This window comes from Stegostoma tigrinum, chromosome 2, assembly GCF_030684315.1.
Source record: "Stegostoma tigrinum isolate sSteTig4 chromosome 2, sSteTig4.hap1, whole genome shotgun sequence".
In the NCBI taxonomy this organism is placed as follows: domain Eukaryota; kingdom Metazoa; phylum Chordata; class Chondrichthyes; order Orectolobiformes; family Stegostomatidae; genus Stegostoma; species Stegostoma tigrinum.
Window position 1 is genome coordinate 84,089,109 of NC_081355.1, and position 18,660 is coordinate 84,107,768.

The following is an 18,660-nucleotide window of genomic DNA, read 5'->3' on the forward strand; positions in this document are numbered from 1 at the left end:
CTGTTTATGTTTTGTTATTTTCTATGTCTTGCTTTGGAATAATGCAAACTATGCAGTATAACTGCTTTGGAGTTTAAAATCAACTGTATTCAGTTCTCGCCTAACTTTGAATGACAACTTCAGATGAGTTCCACCATGGAAACAGCAAAACATAACACCTAAAACAGAAATAGGCCAAATGGCCCATCAAATGCAATCTCACCAACATTCTTGATTGATTTATGCTACTCATTTTTTTCTTTTGCTGCCACCGTTACCTATGTCATGTTTTATCTATGACAGTGCAGCAACAATCATGCCCACTGTCACACAGCCATCAGAAAAAGTAAAAGTGTAAAAAATTCCAATGAGACCACAAGAATAACCAATTTAGAACATAGAACATAGAACAGTACAGCACAGAACAGGCCCTTCAGCCCACAATGTTGTGCCGATCATTGATCCTCATGTATGCACCCTCAAACTTCTGTGACCATATGCCTGTCCAGCAGTCTCTTAAATGTCCCCAATGACCTTGCTTCCACAATTGCTGCTGGCAACGCATTCCATGCTCTCTCAACTCACTGTGTAAAGAACCCGCCTCTGACATCCCCTCTATACTTTCCTACAACCAGCTTAAAACTATGACCCCTCGTGTTAGCCTTTTCTGCCCTGGGAAATAGTCTCTGGCTATCAGCTCTATCTATGCCTCTCATTATCTTGTATACCTCAATTCGATCCCCTCTCCTCCTCCTTTTCTCCAATGAAAAATGTCCAAGTTCAGTCAACCTCTCTTCAGAAGATAAGCCCTCCAGTCCAGGCAGCATTCTGGTAAACCTCCTCTGAACCCTCTCCAAAGCATCCACATCTTTCCTATAATAGAGTGACCAGAACTGGACGCAGTATTCCAAGTGCGGTCTAACCAAATTTTTTATAGAGCTGCAACAAAATCTCACGACTCTTAAACTCAATCCCCCTGTTAATGAAAGCCAAAACACCATATGCTTTCTTAACAACCCTGTCCACTTGGGTGGCCATTTTAAGGGATCTATGTATCCGCACACCAAGATCCCTCTGTTCCTCCACACTGCCAAGATTCCTATCCTTAATCCTGTACTCAGCTTTCAAATTCAACCTTCCAAAATGCATCAACTCGCATTTATCCAGGTTGAACTCCATCTGCCACCTCTCAGCCCAATTTGCTTGATTGTTTTTCAGGACAAATGCAATTCAATTCACACCAGGTCGTTTAAGTTAAAGAAAAAACTACTTATTACAACAGACAACATTGTGCAACTTAAACTACAAGGCTCTCAAAATCCAACCACACACACACACACACAGGAAAATAGTACAGTTAAATACATGGCTAAAGGGCTGGTGTAAGAGGTAGGATTTTGGATATGTGATTCATTGGAACATCTTCTGGGGTAGGTGGAAACTGTACAAGAAGAATGGGTGCACCTAAGCTGGATGTAATATCCTGGCAGAGAGGTTTGACAGTGCCATTCAGAAGGGTTTACATTAGTGTGGCAGGGATAAAAGTTTTGTTTGTTTTTGTTCCAAAAGTGACCAGTTAGAGATTGTTGGAGATGAGAAAATAAGCATGCAATTTTTGACAGTAGTCTAAACATTGCCATTTAAGTTCATCCAGTACTTCAGTTTAGGACTGAGGAAGTGTTGCATTAATAGGAATGCCTTCTTTTAGGTGCTATATTTTTATAGCATTTCAAGTAGGTCACAGCACAATTTAAATTTACTTTATGTAACAGGAAAGATGCACACTGCCTACAAACACATTGTATTAATATTTCTGGAAAAAAGATTTAAATCCTTCCCGAACAATAAGCCTGGATCTCAGATAGTATGTCACTGGATAACAATCTTTCTATACTCTTGCTTGGAAAAAAATGGAGTGACTTCCAACTCAAATATAAACTTCTTATCAACCCTTCTTGTCCCTATCTACTTCCACTGAAAAAAAAATTAAAAGCAGAGTTTTTCTAAATTTCATTTTCTGATACAGCTTTTCCTGTGGAATTTCTTGTTGTGTACTAGTACAACAGGTTTAACATCCATTTCCTTCATACCTGAAGTGTTCCTATTACTCCCACCATACTTTGTCTTCAGGAAATTAAAACATATCAATTTCCTAACATCACTTTATTCTCTGTACAATCAATTTTATTAAATGAGAACAACTTCTGCTTTCTCCCCAACTCTTATTCTTATCTATTCATCTAGTCATGCTTTACATATGACAGTATCCTAACATCAATGAGAAATATCATATGTTAGCGAGTTTTGAGAAGATTTGTAGCTCAGGTTGAGGTTCTGGATGTGAGTTTGCTCGCTGAGCTGGAAGGTTAGTTTTCAGACGTTTCGTCACCATTCTAGGTAACATCATCAGTGAGCCTCCGACGAAGCGCTGGTGTTTTGTCCCGCTTTCTATTTATCTGGTTAGGTTTCTTTGGGTTGGTGGTGTCATTTCCTGCGTTGGGGATGTCATTTCTTGTTCTTTTTCTCAGGGGATGGGAGATTGGCTCCAAGTCAATGTGTTTGTTGATGGAGTTCCGGTTGGAATGCCATGCTTCTAGGAATTCTCGTGCATGTCTCTGTTTGGCTTGTCCTAGGATGGATGTGTTGTCCCAATCAAAGTGGTGTCCTTCCTCATCTGTATATAAGGATACGAGTGATAGTGGGTCATGTCGTTTTGTGGCTAGTTGATGTTCATGTATCCTGGTGGCTAGCTTTCTGTCAGTTTGTCCAATGTAGTGTTTGTCACAGTTCTTGCAAGGTATTTTGTAGATGACGTTCGTTTTGTTTGTTGACTGTTAAAAGACCCTATACAGACAACAAATAAAACGAACGTCATCTACAAAATACCTTGCATGGCATGCTTGCCTTTATTGGTCGGAGAACGGAGTACAATAGTCAGAATGTCATGTTGCAGCTTTATAAGACTTTGGTTAGGCCATACTTAACAGTATTACATTTAATTCTGGTTGCCACATTATTGGAAAGATGTGGAGGCTTTGGAGGTTTACCAGGATGCTGCTTGGATTAGAAGGTATTAGTTAAAAGGAGAAGCTAGAAAACCTCAAGTTTTCTTCTCTGAAGCAGGAGAGGCTGAGTGGAGACTTGATAGAAGTCTATAGATTTATGAGAAGAATAGATGGTATTCACAGTCAGAATCTTTTTCCAAGAGCTGAAATATCTAATACTAGGAGGCATGCATTTAACGTGAGAGGGGAAAGTTCAGAGGAGATGCGAGGGGCAAGTTGTTTTTTTACACAAAGTGTGGTAGGAGTCTGGAGTGCACTGCCAGGTGTGGTGGCGGAGGCAGATACAATAGTGGTATGTAAGGGACTTTCAGATAAGCACGTTAACACGCAAGGAACGGAAGGTTAAATATCAAGGTCAGGTAGAATATATTAGTTTAGTTTGACATTTTATTCAGCACTACATCATGTGCCGAAGGGCCTGTTTGTGTACTGTCCTTTTCTATGTTCTATGTAATTGAGTGAGCAAAACTGGTGGAGGGGGTGCACTGGAAGAGCACAAGGTCATTGATTTTGGAATGGTGACCTACTGCAAAACAAATAATTTGGATGACCAAGTACACAAACAACAAAATGCAAGTGCAGAGGGGAGACAAGGAAATTTTCTGCCAAACATAATTTGACACATTCTCTATTCATCGGTCTTGATCAAAATCTATCAAATTACACAAATGCTGAGTGAATGATCTATTTTGGCCTCCTCCTGAGGTCCCCAGCATCAAGATGCCAGTCTTTAGCAAATTTGATCCACTCGACATGACATCAAGGAAGATTTGAGACACCGGATGCTGCAAAAGCATACTCTTGATTATCAGTTCAGTGATGGAAGCTCTCATCAACACATTAACAGTACTACCAAGCAGCACTTGCTTAGATATAATCTGCTCGCTGAGTTTCAGTTTGAGTTCTGCAAGGGCCACTGAGCTCCTTACCACTTTACAGCTTTGGTTCAAACATGGACAAACCAGCCAAATTCCAGGGGTGAAGTGAAGTGAGGTGAGGTGAGGTAAGAGTGACTCCTCTTTCCTCAAGGCTGCATTTGACAAAGTGTGGCAGCAAGGAGATTTAAGTATATTCATCTTCCTACCTTCAGTTGAGCCATTTCACAAGAGCAAGGCAATGACCATCTCTGCCAAGAGAGAATGCTACCATTGTCCTTCAAGGCAGTGTGGACTGGCACTTGCAACTGCGGGCAATAGTGCTTGCGTACTTATTCAGAGATGCACATCATGTAAAATTTATGAGTGGTTTCATATGCAAAGCTCACATAGCTCATGCACAGAGAAGAAACACAGTTTGGAAACTTGATTCACTGATGGAAAATGAAGGTGGTAGGAGCATCCAATAAGGACACAGGCCACTATGCCCTCACCTTGGACTAGTTTAAATACACATATGCAAATTTAAGTAGCACACAAATTGCATGTGCTGGCATCAGCAAACACATCCAACAATTAGTTATATTATCAAAGCTGTATCACCCATTATAAACATTGTCGGTGTTTAAATTGACCAGAAACTGGACCAGCAATATGAATACATTGGCCATAACAGCAGGTAAGAGGCGTGGAATCCTGTTGTGAGTAACTCACCAGCTGACTCCCCAAAGCCTGTCCGCCATGTCCAAGGCAAAGTTCAGAGTATAATGAAATATTCTCCACTTACCAGGATGGGTGCAACTTCAATAGTCTGAAGACGCTCAACATCATCAAGACCAAAGCAGCCTGCTTAATTGGCACCACATCCACAAACATTCAGTCTCTCCACTGTTGACATAGCAGTAGCAGCATTTAAAAGATTACATTTCTGAAAATTACCAAGGTGTGCATGCTGGAATGGATGGAGATAGAGGAAGCTGATGTGCTGAAAATTTTGTCAAACATTAAGACTGACAAGTCGCCAGGCCCGGACCAGATTTGTCCTCGGCTGCTTTGGGAAACGAGAAATGCAATTGGTTCGCCACTTGCGAAGATCTTTGCATCCTCGCTCTCCACTGGAGTCGTACCTAAGGACTGGAGAGAGGCAAATGTAATTCCTCTCTTCAAGAAAGGAAATAGGGAAATCCCCGGCAATTACAGACCAGTAAGTCTCACGTCTGTCGTCTGCAAGGTGTTAGAAAGGATTCTGAGGGATAGGATTTATGACCATCTGGAAGAGCATGGCTTGATCAAATACAGTCAACACGGCTTTGTGAGGGGTAGGTCATGCCTCACAAACCTTATCGAGTTCTTTGAGGATGTGACTAGAAACGTTGATGAGGGTCGAGCTGTGGATGTGGTGTATATGGACTTCAGTAAGGCATTTGATAAGGTTCCCCATGGTAGGCTCATTTCAGAAGGTCAGGAGGAATGGGATACAGGGGAAATTAGCTGTCTGGATACAGAATTGGCTGGCCAACAGAAGACAGCGAGTGGTAGTAGAAAGAAAATATTCTGCCTGGAAGTCAGTGGTGAGTGGTGTTCCACAGGGCTCTGTCCTTGGGCCTCTACTGTTTGTAATTTTTATTAATGACTTGGATGAGGGGATTGAAGGATGGGTCAGCAAGTTTGAAGATGACACAAAGGTCGGAGGTGTCGTTGACAGTATAGAGGGCTGTTGTAGGCTGCAGCGGGACATTGACAGGATGCAGAGATGGGCTGAGAGGTGGCAGATGGAGTTCAACCTGGAAAAATGCGAGGTGATGCATTTTGGAAGGTCGAATTTGAAAGCTGAGTACAGGATTAAGGATAGGATTCTTGGCAGTGTGGAGGAACAAAGGGATCTTGGTGTGCAGATACATAGATCCCTTAAAATGGCCACCCAAGTGGACAGGGTTGTTAAGAAAGCATATGGTGTTTTGGCTTTCATTAACAGGGGGATTGAGTTTAAGAGTCGTGAGATCTTGTTGCAGCTCTATTAAAGCTTTGGTTAGACCGCACTTGGAATACTGCGTCCAGTTCTGGTCGCCGTATTATAGGAAAGATGTGGATGCTTTGGAGAGGGTTCAGAGGAGGTTTACCAGGATGCTGCCTGGGCTGGATGGCTTATCTTATGAAGAGAGGTTGACTGAGCTTGGTCTCTTTTCATTGGAGAAAAGGAGGAGGAGAGGGGGCCTAATTGAGGTATACAAGATAATGAGAGGCATAGATAGAGTTGATAGCCAGAGACTATTTCCCAGGGCAGAAATGGCTAGCACGAGGGGTCATAGTTTTAAGCTGGTTGGTGGAAAGTATAGAGGGGATGTCAGAGGCGGGTTCTTTACACAGAGAGTTGTGAGAGCATGGAATGCGTTGCCAGCAGCAGTTGTGGAAGCAAGGTCATTGGGGTCATTTAAGAGACTGCTGGACATGCATATGGTCACAGAAATTTGAGGGTGCACACAGGAGGATCAATGGTCGGCACAACATTGTGGGCTGAAGGGCCTGTTCTGTGCTGTACTGTTCTATGTTCTATGTTCTTTAGATAATGCTGTCCAAATCCAAAATCACTACCATCTTGAAGGAACAAGGGCAGCAGATATATAGGAATGCCAGAAGTGCAAGTTCCCAGTGCAGCAACTCACCATCCTGACTTGGAAATATATCACTGTTCCTTCACAAACTTTCTCCCAACAATCTTGAGGCCACCAATAGCAAAAGGGCTGAGGGACATCACAGTGGTTGGTTCATATGTGGAATGAGCCACTAGTTGAACTGGTAGATGGAGGCACAGTTACAACATTTAAAAGACATTTGAACAGGTACATGGATAAGAATGTTTAGAGAAATATTGGCCAAACATAGGCAAAGGAAGGCAATGGCCTAGTGGCATTAATCACTGGATTGTTGATCCAGAGATCCAGGTAATACTCTGGGGACCTGGGTTTGATTCCGACCATGGCAAATGGTAGAACCTGAATTCAACTAAAAATCTGAAATTAACAGTGTAAGGATGACCAGAAATCCATTGAAAATTATGGGAAAAACCCATCTGGTTCACTAATGCCCTTTAGAGAAGGAAACTGTCAGCCTTACTTGGTCCAGCTACATGTGACTCCACAGCCACAACAATATGGTTAACTCTTAACTGTCCTCTGAGCAATTAGGGATGTGCAATAAATGCTAGTCTAGCTAATGATGCCCACATACCATGAATGAATAAACAAAGAAAAATAGGACTAATTAATTTGGGAAACCTGGTTGGCATCAGCAAATTGGAGTGAAGGGTCTGTTTCTGTGCTGTATGATCCTGTGATCATAAAGTATTCAATGCCCCCCTCAACTCTGCCAGCATAGGTGTTACCACCTGTTCTGATACCTCTCACTCATACGACCTCTGGTACAGTTGGATAGCCTAGTTGACCGGACAGCTGGTTTGCGATGCAGAGTGATGGCATTCCCACAACAGCTGAGGTCACCCGGAAAGTTCTGCCTTCTCAATTTCATCTTTCACTTGAGGCAAGGCGATCCTCAGGTAAATTCATCACCAGTCATCTCTCTGATGAGAGCAGCCCCATGGTCCTCTGGACTATGGTGAATTTACCTGCACTTCCCGCTAAGTTTTATGCTCCACCACTCTCAATACTGTTGCAATAGCATTCCCCACTGACCCTTACTCGCCCAACCTATGAAGCTATTAACCGTACATGCCCTCTGTGCTGCCTGTTCACCTGCTTGGAACATTTCTCCACCTGCATTAGTAACTAACCCATCAACTTGTGTCTCCTTTAATAATCTGCCTCCCTTCGTTCCACGAAGGTCAGAAAGGTGCTGCTCATCATTCTACTCTTCACTCATATTGGGGAGAGTGTCCGGATTTTGACTGCCCCAAGAAGAGCCTGAACTGATCTTTGAGGCTACTCTTGACTTATTGTGCCAGAATCCCAGAGTAAAGGCTATCTCCTACTTGTACAAAGGTGTGTTGACAACTACAATGAGCTTCCTGGTTTTGAATCTAAATGGAACACAGAGATATCATTAATTTGAGCTTGGTATCTCTGGCTGACTGCAGTAAAAGAGAAAGAAATGCAAGGCAGGAATGTGATGATCATTCAAGTAGGGTCACTGATCCCAGAGATGTAGCCTGGTCCAGTTCATGAATTAGGTGTGTGCTCAAGTGCACAATGTCCTTGCTGCATCATTAAAATGACAGCTGCTGGTGCAGCCTGAGGTTCAGTATTGAAGTAAGGAAACATCCTGCAAGTGGATTGGACACATGTTTGTGGGTTCTCAGAGGCAGGCAGATGTTGGATACCAATATCTGTTGTTATTAGGGTATGCATTGCCAGTGGCCTTGGAGCATTTCTCAACAGGTAGTTGGCTTGATGTGTTTTCTAAGGCCATAACCAACTTAATGGTGCAAGTGGGGCTTTTAACAAGGCATTTAACAAGTGTCAGTCAGGAAATCCCTGCTGCCTAGTGAACCTCATCACAAGAAAAATGTAAAAATGTGGCATAATGATCTTGATGTGAACATCTCGCCCAATTCTGCTACACGTCTTATAATAGCTCACATAACTCAGATGTCTAAAAGATCTGTCCAATATTTCTCCATCCTTTTTCTCTAAACATAATACACAAATGAAGATTTTTGGTGAAATCAAACATGTGAACAGGATGTTGCTCCTCATCGACCTATTAGACTTTTCTTCTTTCCGAACCTAAGCTTCTTATTTGTAAACAGCAAGGTCAGCAAGACTAGACGAAACTTCAGCACAGTGAGGTGAAGGCTGAGTATTATTGGGGGAACAGAATTGCTAACATCCTAAAGAGTCTGGTGTGCTGTTGTGTTTTCTGCGAGAGAAATTGTGTCTCAGAAATGTGATTGAGCTTTTTGAGGAAGTAACGAAGAAGACTGATGAACGAAGAGTGGTAGGCATTGTTCACTCGAACTTTGATGAAGCCTTTAACAAAGTTCCACATGGTAGATTAATTAGTAAAGAGAGATCACGTGATTTAGCATGAGCTTGCCAATTGGATACAAAATTGGCATAACGACCAGAGACAAGAGAGCGGGGGTTGTTTTTCAGACTGGAGGTCTATGACCAGCAGTGCTCCACAGGATTCAGTGCTGGGTTCTCTTTTGTTTGTCAGTATGTAAATGATTTATTTGAGAATATAGAAGGTATTGTTGCAGATGACACCAGAATTGGTGGTACAGTGGACAGTGAAGAAGGTTATCTAAAATTACAAAGAAATCTTGATCAATTGAGTCAATGGGCTGAACAGTGGCAGATGGAGTTTAATTTGGATTAATGCGACATACTGCATTTTGCTAAAATAAACAAGAGCAAGATTTATACAATTAAAAGTAGGGCCTTGGATGGTGTTGTAGAATAGACACCTAGGGATTCAGGTACATAATTCTTTGAAGTTTATATCACATATAGACAAGGTGGTTAAGGAGGCATTTAACACGCATGCCTTCATTGCTCATACCTCTGAATATAGGAGTTGAGTTGAGACGTCATGTTGAGATTGTTCAGGATGTTGGTGAAGCTCCTTCTGGAGAACTGTATGCAGTTCTGGTTGCCCTGTTATAGGACGAATATTGTTAAGCTGGAGAAGGTTCAGAAGAGGTTGTTGCCAAGAATGGAGGGTTTGAGTTATAAAGGAAAGGCTGGATAAGCTGGGGTTTCTTTCACTGGAGCATAGGTGGTTGAGGGGTGACTTTACAGGGGTTTACAAAATCATGAGAGAGGGATAAGGTGAACGGTAGGTATCTTTTCCCTATGGTGGGGAATCTCAAGGCTAGGGAGCATATTTTTAAGGTGAGACGAGAAAGTTTAAAAAGATGTGTGGAGTAAGTTTTTTTTACACAGAGTGGTTTGTGTGTGGAATGAACCTCCAAAGTGGTGGATGCAGGTACAGTTATATTTAAAAGTCATTTGGATAAACACATGAATAAGAAATGTTTGAAGAGCTATGGGCCAAATGCAGGCAGATAGGACTAGTTTGGGATTATGGTCGGAATGAAATGGTTGGACCAAAGAGTCTGTTTCCATGCTGTATGACTCTAAGTTAGAGAATTCTAAAAAGTCAGAAGAATGTAGATGATGGTAACGAAGACAGACTCATGTGTGGTTTAAGATGTGAAATAATCCAGAAGAGAACACTGATAAAGGGGACCAGATTTGAAGAAAACACTGGAAATGGCAATTTCCATGGAACTAGTAACCAAGAAAGCTCAGCAGTTAAACACCGGCATAAGCGTTCACAAAATGGTAGCTGAGATCACCAATGCAGAGTTAAAAGCATGATCAGTGTTGAAAAATAGGTTTTGCAGCAGCCAATTGTTGGTATAAACAAGCTGCAGCCCAAAAAAAAGGTGCATTGAACGGGCACAGTGCTAGGAGGAGGAAACATGAACAACAGCGAGGAAAACTACTGAAAATGAACAGTACTATGAAGACCTACTTGGTACACAAAGGGCATGTAAACAACTAGGCTCTCAGTCCAAAGAGGAAATATTATTAATGTACTAGCCATTGCTGGTGAAACCAATGATACTGGGTCACACTTTACTGAATAGCAAACCAGTAAGAATGGTGTTGGGCCATGGAGCTGTAGTTTCATTATATTGCTGGAAGTGTGCACCAGAAGCAGCTGAGCCAATCTGCAGTGCAGCCCTCAAAAAGTGCACTCAGAAAGCGTGAAGGCAAAGTTGCACCTTTAAGCGAATGTATCAATGTTCTGAGGAAGGGTCACCGTATCCGAAATGTTAACACTGTTTCCTCCTTCACAGATGCCGCCAGGCCTGCTCAGCTTTTCCAGCAACTTTGTCTTTGTTCCTGGCTTACAGCATCCATGGTTCTTTTGGTGTCAATGTGCATGTTTGGTTATATTGAGTCTGAAGATTTATCCTTATGTTATCAAAGGAAATTTTCCAGCTTTGCTGGAAAGAAAGTGATTGGAGAAAATCAAAACTCAACTGGGTTGAACTAAGTCACCTGTCAGATTCTGAGACTGATTTACCTTCATTTTAAAGAAACGTGCCATTATTTTCAATGAGGATCTAGGAAACATGAGAAAGATCCCTGTCAAGCTGAAAATGAAGAGCGAGAATCCAGCAAAATGTTGCAAGGCTAGATCAGTGCCTGAAATTGAACAATAGGTCTATCCAAAATAGAGAGGCTGGTCAAAATGGACATCTTTGAACCAATAATAGAATCATAGAAGTTACAGTACAAAGGAGGCTATTCACCCATTGTGTCTATTATGGCTCGCTAATGAACTACCAATGCTGTCAGCTGGATTTATTGGAGATTATGATCCATACTGAAAGTGAGATACAGATATATTTACATTGTACAGATGACTGTTACAGAAAGTTTTGGGTTTAAATAAAAACCAATACTCTCCGCACTGAAATCATTGCAAGTTCTCTGGAAGAATTCAATTTCAGAATGACAGATACTCAGAAATATACTTGCAACTGTTTAGCCCCAGATGTTTTGCAAGTCAAAGAAATTATCCTAGATTTTGCAGTTAGCAACAACTCAACAGTGCATACCCACTGACCTTGGAGACCCATTTAATTTTTGCGACATAAAATTGATCTTTCGAATGTTATTTGAATTTGGCAGCCAGTCAAGATCTCCAGCAACAGTGACATTATCCTTCAGGATTAGTAGCAAAATATGTTGACAGACTTTCAGACACCAAATCAGAAAGTAAAATCTGATTATCCTTCACTTTTTACAAGTCTTACAGGAAGTAAAGTAAAGATTGGAACATTTGCAGCAAAAACTAAACGATCATATATGCAACTTTTAAAGATTTTCTTAAAAATAATGACAAAGCCAAAAAGTTACCTTCCATGCTACAAAATTAGTTTTCCAAAGCAAGAGAGGTTGTTGAGAATTAGTTTTGATGTAGGAAAACATTGTTTAAATCTATCTACAACTCATCAAAAAAACACAACTTCTCAGAAGTGTTCAATGTGACATTACAGTGCAAAAGTGGAAATTCTTATTAGTTCAATGGCTTCAAATCGATTTCCATCTTAAGAGTTCAAAAACGAAACCAATGGAGAAGCTTAGAATCATTGACAACAACTTCTCAATTTCCAGGGTTAAATGTGCAAGATCAGATTCCCAAAAATGCTGTCAGTTTCACAGGAATAATAACAGAGGACACAAATTATAGCTTTGTTACCATTATGACGGCAAAGTCCGCACCATAGGAAAAACAACAACGTAAAAATGATAATGGCCTCATAACTTCCATTTGACAATTTCAAAACATCTGAATCATGCATGGAAATTTTGAATAAACTGACAATCAAGTGACTTCTACTTGTTTTAAGCCAGCACCTCTCGATGCACAGAACTACCTTAATCATTTTCACTGCACTTACGAGTAATATCCATTGAAACCTCACTTAATTTAACTCAGATTCCTCTGTCCCAAAATAAAAGTTCCGTCAAGGTGAATTTATGTATTCATGTAATTTCAGTGTAGATGTAAATTTATACTCAACACTGAATGTGCCATATGACTCTATGTAACTACTTCCAGCATTTCAGCATATTGTTTCTTTTTTCTTACTGAAAATCATCATAGAATCCCTCCAGTGTGGAAGCAGTCCACGTGGCCCATCAAGTCCACACCTACCCTCTGTACAGCATCCCATGCAGATGCATTCCCTATCCTATCCCTGTATCGCTACATTTCCCATGACTAATCCACCCAGCCTGCTCATCTTTGAACTGTGGGAAGAAGCAACAGCACCCAGAAGAAACCCATGCAGACAAGGGGAGAATGTGCAGACTCCATACAGATAGTTGCCTGAGGTGGGAATGAACCCAGGTCCTTAGTGCTGTGAGGCATCAGTGCTAACCACTGAACCTTTGTATCATCCCTATGACAGTAATTTTCTACATCTTTAACTAAACTTTAATATTATCAGAATCTTACATGAAAAAGAGAAATGGTTTCATTACTAGATTTTCTTAAATATACTTTAAGATCTAAAAATAATAGTTTTATAGCTTCAACCTTTAACTTTCACAACATCAATAAGATAAAGGCAACAGTGTACATTTCTGCTTGACTTCTGAATGTGGATTGCATTTTGTTTCACAACAGTTGTTACATGGCTGCATATTTTGAGATTCCTGAGAAATCTTGGTTTAAGTTGTTTTTGGGAGGACCAGTATTTGTTATTTATTCATGGGATGTGGGCCTTTGCAGGCTAGGCTAGCATATTTTTCCATTCTTAATTGCTCAGAGGGCAGTTAAAAATCAACCAGTTTGCTGTGGGTTCAGAATCACCAAACTCGACAAGGATGGCAGACTTCCATTCCTCAAGGACATTAGTGAACGAGACTTTATTATGATAATTGGCAGATGTTAGATGCTCACAAAAAGGAAACACGTCTTTAAATTCCAAATTTTATCGAATTTAAATTCTATCATTTGTCACGGTAGACTTTGAACTCATATCCCCAGGCCCTTAGCCTTAGGTTCTGAATGATTGATCAAGTGGCATTATCATGATACCATCACCACCTCTGTCAGTTAAAACAGATGTAGGTATGTTGACTGCTTAAATTCTGGGTCAATACATTCTTTAATCATAATTTGGTTTCAAGAGTACAGGGAGAAGTAGATTTTCTTCAGATTTTTGTTTGTTTATACACAAGATAATCAGTATAATTTGCATGCTCAGATCTTTGAGTATAGGAGTTGGGACATTATGTTGAGATTATATAGGACGATGCTGAGGCCTCTCCTGGAGTACTGTGTATAGTTCTGGTTATCCTGTTAGAGGAAGGCTATTATTAAACTGGAGAGGGTTTAGAAAAGATTTATCAGGATGTTGCCAAGAATGCAGGGTTTGAGTTATAAAAATAGGTTGGATAGGCTGGGACATTTTTCATTGGAGTATCAGGGTTGCGGAGTGACTTTATAGAGGTTTATAAAATCATGAGGGGCATAGTAGGGTGAATAGCAAAGGTCTTTTCCTTAAGATAGGGGGTGCGAGGAGAAAGGTTTAAAAGGACATGAGGGGCATTTTTCTTACAACAAGGAGTGGTTAGTATGTAGAATGAACTGCTAGAGGAAGTGGTGGATGCAGGTACTGTTACAATGTTTATAAGGCATTTGGATAAGTATGTGAATAGGAAAGGTTTGGAAGGGTATGAGCCAAACACAGGCAGCAGGGCTAGTTTAGTTTGGGAACAAGGTCAAAGTGGACGGGTTGGAGCGAAGGGTCTGTTTCAATGCTGTATAACTCTATATGGCTCTATAACAATAAACCCAATCCACCAGATCAATGAATTACAAATCAACTTTAATTTTCACAGTTCATGCAATGGAAATGTATATTTGTGCTCATCACAAATGTTTCCATCTAATATTGCGCAATCATGTCTTGATCTCTGCTTAAGCAGATTAATAAATTCATCACCTTGCATGACAGATTTTTAAAAACCAGTAAATTACCTTATATCTCTGTTTCTCTGGGCTTAGGCTCTCAGAAGACGGGTCTGTTGAGCTGCTTGGGGATGGCATATTACTGGAAGAATTGTACCCTCTAGCACTTTCTCCAAACCAGGACAAAAGTACACATGGTGAGACGGAGGAAGATGTTTCTCCGATTGAAATGGTACTTGTCAAGCTATCCAGGGTATCCTTGGAGATCCTGCTAATAAAATCACAAAAACGTATGAATGCAGGCATCCATTATTATTGATAAATTTCAATGTATCATCAGAAGTATTTCCTCTCTGATTAGTACACTGTCCCACTTTTTAAGCTACAGCTAACAGATTTCCATACTGCAGGCTATTTCCCAACATTTAGATATGTTGGGTGCCAAGTCGTCGGGGTTGCTTAAGAATCAGCCAAGACAGTAGTCACTTTAACATATTTAGATCTACAAGTTCTTGATCATTCCATCATTTTTGATTGGTTTTGTTAATAATTTTGCAACTGGTACCCAAATTTTCACAAAGCAACTAACTTTTCAGCATTTTCCAAATCCCTCAGCACAACTGCTGGTACCTGTAGGTTTTCCAGAGCAGTTCCCTACTTGATACATTTAAACACAAAGATCAATAAACATTAGCTCATCCAAATCTTTGCCAGCCAGATCAAACTGCTTAGAATTACTCTGTGTGCCTATTCACTGAGATTCTTGCATCTGAAAACACAAATATCAATACCTCACTTTGACAAGCAGTGGATGCAGTTTTCATTCTACAGGAAACTGTGGCATTAGACCCATTGACACTAAGTGAATGCTGAACTAACCACAACATTGAACTGTTCATATTAATGCTTAGAAAATGCAGTTTTTTTTTTATTTAGTTCAGTCTGTAACTTTGACAACTTCATGTCATTAGTGATGGGAAGCATCATGGAATAGCTCTATTATAATTAATGGGAGCAGGAAATCCAGGTTGGCTGCAGGATCCCAGATAGTGTCACTGCTATTTGGGGTTGGAGATCTCTCAGCCAATAGTGTGATTTCACACGATCTATGATTTGAAACTAATGTTCAGGACGGTCTAGATATTCTTAATCAACCTGTTCAGGCATGTTATGACATATGTCTAGGGCAAGTGAAACTTGAACATGGGCTTTCTGGTCCAGAGAATTTACGTTATCACTTTATCGTATGTGTTCAAACCAACCTATTAAGAGATGTTATTACACACCTATGGAGCAGGTGGCACTTGAACGTGGCCTCTTATCTCAGTGACAGGGGCACTACTATTGCACCACAAGAGTCCTTCTCAGATTGATTAATGTAGTTAGCATGTTTATTACAATCAAGCAGCACCTAAATACCAAATAAAAACTGAATGAGCTGCGGGTGATGTGAAAGAGATATAAAAACAGAAGTTGTTGAGAAGTCTTAGCATCTGTTGAGAAATCAGAGTTAACATTTCAGGTTGCGTAATCCTTCCTGCATTCTAAGGAAGGGTGACTGGACTCAAAATGTTAACTCTGATTTCTCACCAAAGACTCTACTGGATCTGCTGAGCTTTTCCAGCAATTTCTGTTCTACCATCTAAATACTTCCCATCAGTGATAACATGAATTACAACTAAAAGGGAAATAGGGAAACCTAATTTTGCATACTTCTCAGTGGCTGAGCATGTCAGAATACTGAGACATATTTGATGAGTACATAGTTTTATTTTAGAAACAAAAATACTTTGAACGGACATGCTCACTTAAACTTTTCTTTCCTATTATTATTAATCCAGGAGCGGTCAATGAAAAGTACCATTACAGAAACAGCTTTTTGATTACCAGAATTTATTTGAAGAAGTATTCCTTCTGAAAACATAAATGACATTGAAAAATTAAGTATAAGAGTATGTCAATGGAGCAGTAAATACCATGAATAAAGTTCAACATCGCAAGGAAATAAAGTTATACTAGATGAGAGAAAGCTACTGAAAACAGCTTCACTTGTCAATTGGGTAGATCACAGAACTGGGTGTGACTGATTTCAGTTCTGAAGAGTCATACCAGACACAAAACGTTAGCTCTTTTTGTCTCTCTACTGCTAAATTTCTCCAGTATAATATTTTCTTCCCCTTTATCCTGGCATTTTCCTTTGAAGTATAATAACTCAAACAAGGATTTAGGAGGAAAGAACTCAAGCAAGGAATTAGTAATGGCGAAAAGGGATCATGAAATGTCTTTGGAAAACAGGTTTAAGGAGTAACCCAAGGTGTTTCATACACATATAAAGGAACAAGAGCACAGTTAGAGATAGGGTAGGTCCACTCAAGGACAAAGGAGAGATTTTATGCCTGGAGTCGGAGGAAGTGGGTGAGGTCCTCAACAAATACTTTGTGTAATTACCTACAAAGGAGGAGACCTGGGTGAATGGTGACTCTTAGGAGGGGTATGTTAAATATTCTGGGGCTTGTCAACATTAAAATGGATGAGGTTTTGGATGTTTTGAGAAGCATTAAAGGTAGACAAGTCCCCAGGACCTGAAAGGGATCTAGCACAGAATAGAGGAAGGTGAAGAAGGAAGTTGCTGGGGCCCTGTACAAAATCTTTATATCCTCTTCAGTCACAGGGGAGATCCCAGAGGAATAGAGAATGATTAGTTCCAATAGAGGTCCCAGAGGACTGGAGAATGGTCAACATTGTTCCTTTGTTTAAGGAGGACAACAGGGATAATCTGGGAAATTACTGGCGAGTATGCCTTATATGAGTGGTAGGGAAATTGTTGGAGAAGATTCTTGGGGAAGGATTTACTCAGATTTGGAAAAATATGAACTTATTAGTCATTGGCAGCATGGCATTCTGCAAATAAGGTCACATCTGACAAAAACTGAAAGAACCGCAGATGCTGTAAATCAGGAACAAAAACAGAAGTTGCTGGAAATGCTCAGCAGGTCCTCAGTTCTAAGGAAGGGTCCCTGGATCCAAAATGTTAACTCTGATTTCTCTTCACAGATGTTGCCAGACCTGCTGCACTTTTCCACCAATTTCTGTTTTTGTTCATATTTGACAAACTTGACTGAGTTTTTTGAGGAAGTGACAAAAGATGATTGATGACGGCAGTGCAGTAGTGGATAAGAAAGCATATGGCATGCGTGCCTTCATCAATCGGGGCATACAATATAGAAGTTGGCAACTCATGTCACAGGTCTATAGAACCTTAGTGAGGCCACATTTGGAATACTGTGTAGTTCTGATCGCCACAGTACCAGAAGAATGTGGAGGCTTTGGGAAGGGGTACAGAAACTGCTTACCAAGATGTTGTCCGGTTTGGAGGGTATTAGCTATGAGAAGAGATTGGCCAAACTTGGTTTGCTTTTACTTGAAAGTTGAAAGATGTGGGGTGACGTGATAGAAGTTTACAAAATTATGAGAGGCATGGAAAGAATGGATACTCAGAGTCATTTTCCCAACGCAAAAATGTGAATTACCAGGGGACATAGGTTTAAGGTAATAGGGGGTAAGTTTAAAGAAGATGTGAAAGGCACACTTTTTTTTAAACACAGAACGAGGTCAGTGCTTGGAATGCACTGTCAGAGGTGGTGGTGAAGGCAGATACAGTAGCAACACATAAGAAGCACCTGGGAAGATTTGTGAATAGGCAGAAAATAGAGGAATATGGATCATGCATTCGCGAAAGGTTTTTTGTTGAGAAAGACCCTGCGTGTTGACTCAGACTTGGTGAGCAGAAGGGCCTGTTCCTGTGCTGTCCTGGTCTTTGTACAAACATTTTCGTAATAGCTGAAATACATACTTTTTGCAGCAGGTACTAAACATTTTACAGATGGTTATCATCACTATAGTAAGATTCTTGACTAGGTTATGTGTTATGATTTAAGAAATCTGAAAATTTAATCTCCAACTTCAATGTTTCCTGATCTTTGACATCAAGAAAATAACGAATAATCATTACCTAAACATACCAGAGCCATCTAATCTGTCGAGAGCAGAACATAGGGCAGCCTTAATCTCGGAGCATGGGTCAGAAAACTGCACATGGTGATCAATGTACCCAGTTCATGATGCTTCTGGTTCTCCAGCATTATTTTTAATTAAAATAATTTACAAATTCCATGAACATGGTGAGTAAGCATTTGCATAATGAAAACAAAATATTGCAGATGCTGGAATGTTTGGATAGTGATAATACAAGAATGATTGTTCATTATTTTCTGGATGTCAAA

The 18,660-nt window shown here is 40.4% G+C and overlaps 1 protein-coding gene across 8 annotated transcripts in view; it reads right to left on the reverse strand.

The window, feature by feature from the left end:
• The window catches only part of ppp1r9a (protein phosphatase 1, regulatory subunit 9A), a 284,663-nt gene that overhangs the window by 50,707 nt on the left and 215,296 nt on the right, over window positions 1-18,660 (reverse strand). For 7 of the 8 annotated variants that reach the window (XM_048557978.2, XM_048557949.2, XM_048557927.2 and 4 more), the window contains one exon: window positions 14,447-14,648. In XM_048557978.2, the coding sequence (XP_048413935.2) occupies window positions 14,447-14,648 (202 nt within the window). The remainder of the gene's footprint in view (window positions 1-14,446; window positions 14,649-18,660) is intronic. The other variant, XM_048557918.2, reaches the window with a different exon arrangement.